The sequence below is a fragment of the Pagrus major genome, chromosome 19, assembly GCF_040436345.1.
Source record: "Pagrus major chromosome 19, Pma_NU_1.0".
NCBI lineage: Eukaryota > Metazoa > Chordata > Actinopteri > Spariformes > Sparidae > Pagrus > Pagrus major.
In genome coordinates this window covers 27,288,834-27,300,182 of record NC_133233.1, presented here as the reverse complement: position 1 = coordinate 27,300,182, position 11,349 = coordinate 27,288,834, and the positions used below count along the sequence as shown (strand labels likewise).

The window sequence follows — 11,349 nt, the reverse complement described above, 5'->3', positions numbered from 1 at the left end:
CCCACTATGTCAGTGAACTAAACAGCAGGGTGGTCAGTAAATATCAGACGCAACCAAAGTCAGTCACCCTGCTGTTTACAAAACCCAAAGCCATCCTACAGAAAACAGGTTTCAGCTTCTGTCATCCTCAACATAGATCTGTTGTGACTAATGAGGTTAAACATCTTTATCAATAAAAGCATTTACAGTTTGAAACATCAGTCACTGCGTTGTGAGGCTCGACCTGCTGTGACTGAGATTGTTGTCTTATCAAGAGGAGAGTATCTCCTAGTTTGATTTAGTCAAAGCTAAACATAAATAAAACTATGGTTTCTAATCAGGTTGATTTTCCTTTATCTCTTCAGAAAGACAGAGGGAAGTGTTTCTGTGGAGGAGCAGCTGTCCTGCTGTCCAGTGTTAGTCAGTCAGACCAACACTGTACAAAGTAAGACTGAACATCTGTCTGCTGATGTCTTCATGTCTGAAAAAAGGAACTTTTTTAATTAATCGAGATTCTTGCTCTCAATTTAATCCCAGAATATTTTCTTCTCTTTCAGCTGATAGTGTTCTGCAGGAGGTGTTAGATGAACATAAGATCAGTCTGAGGAGGAGATGTGAACGTGTGACTGAAGGAAGTGATGAAACAGGAAGTGATGAAACAGGAAGTGGAACCCTCCTCAACAGGATCTACACTGAGCTCTACATCACAGAGGGACAGAGTGAAGAGGTTAATACCCAACATGAGGTGAGACAGCTAGAGACAGCTTCCAAGATGGAGGCCCTCCATGACACTCCAATCAAGTGCAGCGACATCTTTAAAGCCTCACCTGACCAACAGAGACGCATCAGAGTGGTTCTGACCAACGGCGTCGCTGGCGTTGGAAAAACCTTCTCAGTGCAGAAGTTCACTCTGGACTGGGCAGAGAGCTCCGAAAACCAAGATGTCCGTCTGCTGGTTCTGCTCTCGTTCAGGGAGCTGAACCTGATCAGAGATGAGCAGTACAGTCTTCTCAGGCTGCTCCATGTTTTCCATCCAACATTACAGAAGGTGACAGCAGAGAAGCTCGCTGTCTGTAAACTTCTGTTCATCTTTGACGGCCTGGATGAAAGCAGACTTTCACTGGATTTCAAGAACCATGAGGTCGTGTCTGATGTCACACAGAAGTCATCAGTCAGCGTCCTGCTGACAAACCTCATCGAGGGGAAGCTGCTTCCCTCGGCTCTCGTCTGGATAACTTCCCGACCTGCAGCAGCCAATCAGATCCCTCCTTCATGTGTTGACAGGGTAACAGAAGTACGAGGCTTCACTGACGCCCAGAAGGAGGAGTACTTCAGGAGGAGGTTCAGTGATGAAGATCTGTCCAGCAGAATCATCTCACACATCAAGACCTCCAGGAGCCTCCACATCATGTGTCTGATCCCAGTCTTCTGCTGGATCACTGCTACAGTTCTGGAGCACATGTTGACTACAGACCAGAGAGGAGAGCTGCCCAAGACCCTGACTGACATGTACTCACACTTCCTGCTGGTTCAGACAAAGAGGAAGAAGCAGAAGTACGTTGAGGGACGTGAGACGAGTCCACAGGAGCTGACGGAGGCTGACAGGGAAGTTCTTCTGAAGCTGGGGAGGCTGGCGTTTGAACAGCTGGAGACAGGAAACATCATGTTCTACCAAGAAGACCTGGAGCGGTGTGGTCTTAATGTCACAGAGGCCTCGGTGTACTCAGGAGTTTGTACAGAGATCTTCAGAAGAGAGAGTGTGATCTTCCAGAAAACAGTCTACTGCTTTGTTCATCTGAGCGTTCAGGAGTTTCTGGCTGCAGTCTACATCTTCAACTGTTACACCAACAGGAACACAGAGGTACTGGAGGACTTCCTAAAAGACTCAAAACCAAAGTCTTTCTTTTTCCATGAGACCCCTTACCCATCCCTGGATGACTTCCTGAGGAGCGCCATGGAGAAATCCCTTGAAAGTAAAAATGGCCACCTGGACCTGTTTGTTCGCTTCCTTCATGGCCTCTCTCTGAAGTCCAACCAGAGACTCTTAGGAGGTCTGCTGGGTCGGACACACAACAGTCCAATAATCATCAACATTGCCATCAAGAACCTGAAGAATATGGACAGAGATGATGTCTCTCCTGACAGAAGCATCAACATCTTCCACTGTCTGATGGAGATCAACGACCACTCAGTTCATCAGGAGATCCAAGAGTTCCTGAAGTCAGAGAACAGATCAGAGAAGAACCTTTCTTTGATCCACTGCTCAGCTCTGGCCTACATGCTGCAGATGTCAGAGGAGGTTCTGGATGAGTTCAACCTGAAGAAGTACAAAACATCAGAGGAGGGACGACTGAGACTGATTCCAGCTGTGAGGAACTGCAGGACGGCTGAGTGAGTCCAGATGTGATTATCAACATTATAAATCAGTGTAGATTAGCAGTTTAATTCTTCAGATATACAAACTATAAAATCATTTATTTTGAAATAGCGCTTACATTTTTAAATACAATTGTCATTATTTTAAATAATGTTTCACTTACCATGAGTGCAACAATGTAGATGTTTCAGTTGGATGTGTTTATAGCTGTCAGGTTGTTGAACTCAGTTATTCCATTTATTTCTAATGATCATTAAATGTGACAGTTTTTCTTCTATGAATCTTTCTTTGGGTGACAGAAGAAACCCTGGTGAAACTAATGAAAGAGGTTTTTTTAACCACTATACTGAAGAGTTTAAAAAAAGATCTGTATCATTTTTCATGTGATGTTTCTAAAGTCCTTGAGAATTTCTTTCATGCAGTTATTGTTCTCATTATGTCGGTTTAGAGACATTTCACAGTGAGCAAATGGACCAAAAAGTTCCAGCTCAAATTAAAGCTTCTACTTTACCTTTTATACATGACATGAGATTTTTTTCTGAATTGACTCTTATTTAGTTTTAATCTTCATGTATTTTTGTTCTGTAGAATCAAAATCAGCTTTATTTGGCCAAATATGTGTGGACATACAAGGAATCTGACTCCAGTTTATCATTGCTCTCAGTGTAGTTACACAGAAGAGACATACAGCTGGAAAGGAATACACCGAAACTGAACCAACAACTAGATGAAACGTGAAGAATAAAGAATTGTGAATGTTCAGGACTGCAATGTACAATAGCATCTGAAAAGACAGTAGGTGTATAAATCAAAATCACCAATGGCAACACCATAAAAGTGTAAATCATACAAGTCTTTATAGAAGTCAACTGTTCTGAATCACATCTGTATCAGCTGGCAAAATATGAATCATGTAAATGTAGATTTCTAAGATGGTTTTTCAAACTTCCAACTCATCCATGTTGAATTCGGGAGGTGCACGATCATTCAGCAACATGATTTGTGGAGCCCACATGCTCGACACAAGACGTGCGATGATGTTAATTTTGGCACTCTCACCCTCATGCTAACACTGTGTTGGGCATAAACTAATCTAACTTTTTGGCAAAAGACACAGGATCAGATCACACTGACAGACTGTGGACATCATGGAAACCCAAATGTAACCACATTTTCTCTTCCTTCATCTGCAAGTTTAAAATAAAACAAAGATTTAAAGTCTGCAGGTTTTAGAGAGCGATGAGAATAACTGTTTCATGTCAAACACAGATCAGATGAAGGTTTGCTGAACCACTGATGTAAATAGCAAATGTCAATCAGAACAGAATGTTTCAAACTGTTTTGACATCAAATGCATGAAGTAAATATAAAGTGTCCTCTTTCATAATAACATTTTTGTAATATCTGTGTCATGACAGACTTTCTAACTGTGGACTCTCAGAGACTCACTGTGAAGTTGTGGCCTCAGCTCTGAAGTCCAACTCCTCCCATCTGAGACAGCTGGACCTGAGTTTCAACAGCCTGAAGGATTCAGGAGTGAAGCTCCTGTCTGTTGGACTGGAGAGTCAAAACTGTGCTCTAGAGAGTCTGAGGTCAGTTCATTGTCTTGTTTTTCCATATATTCAATTCAAGCCCTTCACTGAGACTTAAACAGTTTAGTTAATTAACTCTGAAGATTTGCAGCAGCATAAATCTGAAGAAATGTCAGTTCTTTGAGACATTTTCTGTGTATCCAAGTGGCTCCATCCTGTGGTGTTCAGAGGAGGCTGCACTGAAGGACTCTATTCAGTGTTTTTATTTATTTATTTATTTTCATTCAGTTTATTTCTAACTTGTAAGTGTTAGCATCCAGCTGATGCCAGTCCCACTCATTTTAGAAACAGGATCATTAATTTAGAACGGACAGTTTCACTGGAACTACTCGAGTACTTCCAGAGGTGTTGGTATATCAAAAGTTTATGGACAGCCTGCAGCCAATCAGGATCCAGTTTTCACCCAGACCATGGTATAAAAATATATTGTTTCCTCTTACCTGTGGTGGTATTTATCCATCTGCTGTAGATCAGCTGGACCACTGATGTAAATATCAAATGTTAATCAGAACAGAATGTTTCAAACTGTTTTGACTTCATCATTTGACAAACATTATCAGTATCATACTCATAGTTTGACCAAAACAATAGAAAAGTTCATAAAATGACATTCAGTAACACTTTACAACGTTCTACACAAAATGAGAGTAGTTACTACAATATTTAATAGATAATGATGAGTTTCTGAAGAACAGACTGGGAGATACTATATTAATAAAAAATGATGTCATGATTAGTTCATAAATATCCATGAATCAACATACTGACCACTTTCTTCATGAGTCGTTCCTGATAAACCAGCTGCTTAGAGGACAAACACTAGTGATGATTCATTCGTAATAATTACTTAATGCTAAGTTACTTTCTGAGTTCCCCAACAAGTGAAGTGAAACATCAGACTGACATCAGTCACTGTCTGTTCAGTGTTGAGGAGTTTTGAGTGTGTAGGGAGGGTCGAGCTCGTTCTCATGCATATATTTAAATACTCAGAAAAACACACAAAATCCACAAAGCAAAGGACATTTCTTTCACGTTTCTTTTTTATGTTTAGTCGAAGTAATAGTCGTTGATCAAGTGCTACAGTAGACAGTTCAGTTCAGTTTGTTCTGAAACCCAAACGACCCTCAAAAAAAAGAAAAAAGAGAGATTTCTTACCAGTTCATTGATTATCAGGGCGTTTGATTCATTCCTCACTCGTTTCTTAGTAACTTGTCACATTTTTGTGTACTGTGCTGTAAAGTGTTACCTGAAATTTCTTTAAAAAAAAATGTGTTTGATAATTATTTATACACATTACTTACAGACCAATTGTCTCCAAGGCTGAAGAATTTTGTTGACTGTGAATTACTGCTGACCAGTAGATGGCAACACAACATATGATTCATTGCAAATAAATCAAATGTTTGTAAAAGTTTTAAGATGTATTTTAACTTTAATTTGTTTTTTTATTTTATACAGACTTGAGTGAATGTGGACCTCTCCTTTAATTACACAAGCTTTACAGCCCTACATGTCTTATTTAATGATGATCCTCTAGTTCCAGACCTGACTGAGATCAGCAGCATGTTATTAATCTGTGTTGACATGAACAGCTGTATGAATGTTGTGCTGACATGTGGATGATGTCTGTAGAAGGCTGATGATGATCCACAATAGGGATGGGCGATATATATCGTTGGCGATAATATCGTCTTTTTTTTTTTTTGACGATGTGCAAATTTCCATTATCGAGTATTTAAATTACTTCGCCAAAAATATTGAAACGAACGCGGAAACTCCTCACATCCACTTAATACACGGTGCAGCAGCGCTGTCTACAGCATGGCAGGCTTCGCCCCACCCCTCGACCTCTGAACCCCGCGACGTCTCATAACAACAACAACAACAATGGCGGACTACGCGCTTGTGTTCGTGTTTCTTGCAACTTACTCGCCTTGTAGTCGAGTGTGAGTCGCAGCATCAGTTCGACCTCATTATCGGTCCACACAAATGATTCTGGTTTCCTTGCACTGGCCATTTTCGTCTTCTTCTTGTTGGGTTCGGTTTCTCCGTCTACTGTCTGTTTGTTTACAGCGCGCAAGCTTTTTGTGCCGTCTCTTCTTCTCCGTTTTTGGTGAATTTCAAGCGCCACCTATAGGCCTGGAATATGAACTACAGCGTTTTCAGTCGTTTTCAGTGGATCGGTCTGGACACAAATATTCTTGAATTTTAAAGGATATCGACTGATTATCGTTATCGCCAAAATCCCCCAAAATATCGAGATATTATTTTTTGCCCATATCGCCCACCCCTAATCCACAATAACACAATGACAAAGTTACTTTTTGTGTGTGTGTGTGTGTGTGTGTTTTCCAGTATGTTTTCATTTTATCCTATTTTATTTTTCTCTTAGTCACTTCCTACCTCGAGCTGCTATTATCTGTTATTGTTTGCACACTGTTCCTTTGTGCTGCAGTGTCAAATTGAATTTCTCCTACAGGGATCAAGAAAGGTTCATCTCATCTGTACTCATTTTAGAGAAAAGCTGATTGATGAGGACACAGTAATGTTGAGCTACACATTTAAAACCTGAACACATCTGTTTGGATTATAAATTAATTTTCATCTCCATCATTTATTCTTTATACAGATTGAGGGGCTGCAGTTTGTCAGTGTTGAGGCAGTGTTGACCAAATATGAATCAAGTTCCTCGTTCTCTCAGAAATATATTTTCACTGTTTAGCTGTAATATGATAAAGTTTGTGTCCCTGCCACCATGTTAAGAAAGTACCAGGGACGACAGAGAGGCGTTATTATGGATCCTACTGCTGTTGCCTTTGTTGGTTCAGACATGAGGAGTGAGACTGGTTTGGGTTAGGGTAAGAATATCAGGGTGAGATAATCAGAGGCAGACTAGGGCCAATCTTAGCAAGATAAGCAGTGGGATCCAAAATGAGGCGACAGGGAGGCACTCACATGCACTAACATGCACACAGCTCAGATCACAACACACACACTGAGAGTGTGACGTCATTCTGTGTTCAGGACACCATGACTCCACTATATCTTTACATAACTAATAGTTGTATTTTAACTTCCATCTTGTTGTGTTCAGGTGTCTACGTCCTGTCTACCAGGAAGTGAGACAGGAGTCTTTCCCTATTTTTAAGCCTTTCACCTGCTGTGCTCCCGTTTGGTAATTTCTCCTGATAATATCTCGGGGTGTGACGAGATCTTGTGGCACGAGATCTCATGTTATTAAAACGTGTCTGATGTTGAACTTGAAATTAACATAGAAGATGCCCCCGCCACTTTTAAATCATTTGTGTGGCAGCATTTTGGTGCCTGATGGAAACAATAAACGGCGACAGACTGACAGACAAGACACGAACAATATGTAAGAACTGTAAGAAAATAGTGCCGTACACCGCGGCTAACACGAGCACTATGCAAAGACACCTACAGAACCACCACAGCTCTCTACTGAAATCAACCGTGCCTGTGAAGAAAACACTGAAAGGCCGGACAACACTGACAAATGCTTTTACATCTCAACTTCCACAGTCAAGTGCTCGAGCCACAGCAATAACGAAAGACATCAGTGTTTTCATTGCAGCTGACATGAGGCCATTTCCCATGGTGGAAAACTGGCGACTCCTCCACACATTGGAGTCAAAGTTCACCATCCCAGTGGTCCTGAACCTCTACACAGATAGCATACCTTTCCATCCCTGCTACCTCCGCTCCAAGTGAGCGTGTCTTTTCAACTGCAGGAGACATAGTTAGTGCCCAAAGGTCTCAACTGCTGCCAGGAAACGTAGACATGCTCATATTCTTGAACAAGAACGTGACCATATCTTAGGCTGGGCAGTGTAGTTGTAGCCAGCTCTCAGCTCTGTATCATGCTTGGAGGGAAATCATGTCAGTCTCTGTTTGCACTTTAAGTATTGAGAGAGAACTACTTTGATTATTGTTTGCACTTAAAACAAGACGACTAAGAAAAACTTAGTGTTATTCATTTTTGTTATTTATAGTTTTTATTTTTCACTTTCAATTTGTGGAGAGGAGTTCAGTTAGAAGGTCACACAGCTTCAATTAGAAGTTAGAAGCTCACACATAGTTCATGCACAGTTATAAGGTCTGAAGAGACTCATGAGAAATCATACAGGAGAGAAGCCAGTCAGCTGAGTTTGTGGTGAAACCTTTTACAGTTCTTACATATTGTTTGTGTCTTTTACTGCATATGATAATTCATACTCAGTCACAAAGTAGAGCTGAAGTGAAATTCATTACAAGATGATTACTCGTTAAAACATTTCAAAATGGACCTGCATTGTTTTGCATTTTGTAACTTAAAAAAAATAAATAGTGAGGACTAGAGGGGACTTCCGGCGGCGCCATGTTCATGTAGGACGCAAAAGTTTGAGCTCTGCTGATTAACCAACTTACCAAATCGATATATGAACAAAACTCAGCAAAAACATGCCTAACGACACCACAAAGACGAGCGCTAGTGACAGACTCGCCAGATATCACTTTAGAAACAAAGAAGGAGATGAGAAATCGTCGGAACCGACTGATGCTAACAAGCCTGCTAATCCCGACGAAGCTAGCGCTAGCAATGATACTGCCGTGAATAGCTTGGAGGAGATGCTTCAAGCTATCGCCCAGTCAAACCGAGAAATACGAGGGGACATTATGCAGATGAGTATGGACGTAAAGGAATTTAAAGGCCAAACCAAGGAATCATTCACAAGGCTTGAAACATCAGTTGGAGGTTTGAGTGCACAACTAACAAACTTGGAAAAGAGGGTCGTTGACGCAGAGGAGCGTATATTAACGACGGAGGAGACCAACGCAACCCACGGAAAAGCCATCGCCTTCCTACTGCAGCGTGAGGCGGAATTATTTGAACGGTGTGAGGATCTTCAGAACAGACACAGACGGCAAAACCTAAGGCTGTATCAGGTTCCTGAAGGAAGCGAGGGGAGAGACATGGTCTCCTTCATTAAAAAACTACTGCCGAAGGTGCTGACTAATCTGCCACTAACTGAAGCCGACATCAGGATTGACCGGGCGCATAGAGCACTTATGCCAAAACCAAAAGAAAATGACCCGCCTCGCTCCATCGTGATTAAATTCGCGGACTACACAGTGAAGGAACAGATCCTGCAGCAAGCCTGGAGACAGCGCACGGTGAAGATGGGTGAAAAGCAGATCTACTTTGATAATGACTACTCGCCGGAGCTGCAGAGGAAACGCGCTCAGGTCAGATACGTTGTGAAACAGCTGAAGGAGAAAAACGTTAAAGCAAAGTGCATGTACCCAGCCCGACTGAGGATGATGGTGGGATCGGAGGAGAAAACTTTCCAGACGGTGATGGACGCAGCGCCGGTGCTTAAGGATTTCAACATCCAGGTCCGAGTTGACGAGCGGGATAAAGTAGAGCGAGAGCTGGCCAGACACAGGTGGGAGACACGGGCCGCCAACCGAGGAGGGCGGAATGTCAACATGCTTACAGAAGAAGAATGCAGGTTTTTCTTCCCTTGAAGTGACTGGGAATATTGTGCAAAAAGTAAGGTTTTTCCATTTTATTTAGACAGCTATGAGCAGCTGTGAATAATTCACTTTTAGATGGGCTAAAGTTAAATGGTCTTATTACCCTCCAATTACAGTGGTGTTGTTGGGCTATATATTTTATATACATCTTTTTTTTTTTTTTGAAACCTTGTTTCAAGTTTATATTTCTCTTATTAATATTTATTTACACTTTGCTGAGTCCAGAATGTAATAACAGTATATTATCTGGTCGTTTTGGTTTGTGGCATCAGCTGCAATTGACTCATTATGAGTGATTTACACTCTGCCACTGTAGGGCCGCAGCAGCTAACCCTACAGAGTGGGACTGCCGCACAATGTGACATTATCCCGGAGGGTTCCCGCCACCCTCTGCCCAGTTCTACACGGGGACTGGCCACTACTGGAGACAGGCCAGTTGAGGACTTGGAAGCCAGGTTGTTGTGTTCGATTTCTGATGTTCCTTATTGGAAATTGTACATAGTTTCTGTTCTTTTTTGTGTTTCTTCCTTGACAACTGATAGGACTTTTATAACAGGTGATGGTGCACTTGACATTTATAAGTTGACTACAAAGCATCATGACAGTAATGATTAAAAGAAGTGTAATATGGATGGTTTGACTGTAGTTAGCTACAACATAAAGGGTCTGGGAAATCCAATTAAAAGAAAGAAAATACTTAACCAACTCAAAGCTTTACAATGTTCAGCCGCAATGTTACAAGAGACACATCTCTCTGAGGCAGAACACCTGAAATTAAAGAGGGACTGGGTGGAACAAATATACAGTGCATCTTACGGAGGAGGGAGGAAAAGGGGGGTTGCTATCCTATTTAGAAGGAATGTTTTTTTTAACTGCGAAAAAGTATTGAAAGACAAGGAAGGCAGATATATTATGGTGATAGGTACGATTGGGGAAAATAGATTTACATTTTTGAATCTGTATGCACCAAATGAGGATTGTCCTTTTTTTTTTAAGAAAATAGCCTCCAAACTGGCAGATGAAGGGAAGGGAATCATAGTGGTTGGGGGGGATTATAATTGTGTACTAAATTTAAGTATGGACCGACTACCTGCTGAGAAGGGACCTCGAACTAGAAAAGCAGCTACTGTTCTGGGAATGATGGAGGGATTGGGCCTGATTGATGTTTGGCGATATCATCATCCCAGAGACAGAGACTATACATATAGGTCCCAAGTTCATGGAAGTTACTCCAGATTAGACATGTTTCTTGTTTCAAAGGCTGATGTGCATAGAGTGACAGAGTGCAAGATAGAACCCATAACTTTGTCAGATCATGGTCCCATTAAGATGAAAATAAATTTAGGTCAAGAAAAACAATTCAGATACTGGAGACTTAATGTCTCAATATTAAATGACCCCCTAATCCAACAGGAATTACGTGACAAGATAAAAGAATATATTGATATAAATGATAGCGGAGATGTTACTCCATCTATTTTATGGGATGGTGCCAAAGCTGTTGTGAGGGGACATATCATTCAAATTACATCAAGAATAAAAAAACAAAGAGAAGCCAGGAGACTTGAACTGGAGACTGAAATTATTAGGTTAGAAAAAGAACACAAAATATCGAGAAAAAGGAATACATTAGAATCACTAAAACAAGAGAGACAAAAATTAGATGATTTACTCACATATAAAGCAGAGGGAATGCTCAGATTTGTGAAAAGAAAATATTATGAAATGGGGAATAAAGCAAGTAGATTATTGGCTTTTCAGTTACGGAAAGCTCAGTCGAACCGTGTGGTACCTAAAATTAAACACCCTGACACAAACAGAATTACCTCCCAACCGAAAGAAGTAGCAGAGGCGTTTGCTGCA

At 41.1% G+C, this 11,349-nt stretch overlaps 2 protein-coding genes across 2 annotated transcripts in view; both read left to right on the top strand.

Annotated features, from left to right (window-relative positions):
- LOC141014238 (protein NLRC3-like) overlaps nucleotides 1-11,349 on the top strand; it is a 39,261-nt gene that overhangs the window by 18,354 nt on the left and 9,558 nt on the right. The window contains exon 4 of the mRNA XM_073487951.1: nucleotides 3,775-3,948. Coding sequence (XP_073344052.1) covers nucleotides 3,775-3,948 — 174 coding nt within the window. The remainder of the gene's footprint in view (nucleotides 1-3,774; nucleotides 3,949-11,349) is intronic.
- On the top strand, nucleotides 151-2,374 carry LOC141014883 (protein NLRC3-like). The gene is made up of 3 exons (XM_073488821.1): nucleotides 151-155; nucleotides 345-424; nucleotides 537-2,374. Exons 1-3 carry the CDS (start codon nucleotides 151-153, stop codon nucleotides 2,372-2,374), a joined length of 1,923 nt encoding a protein of 640 aa, XP_073344922.1.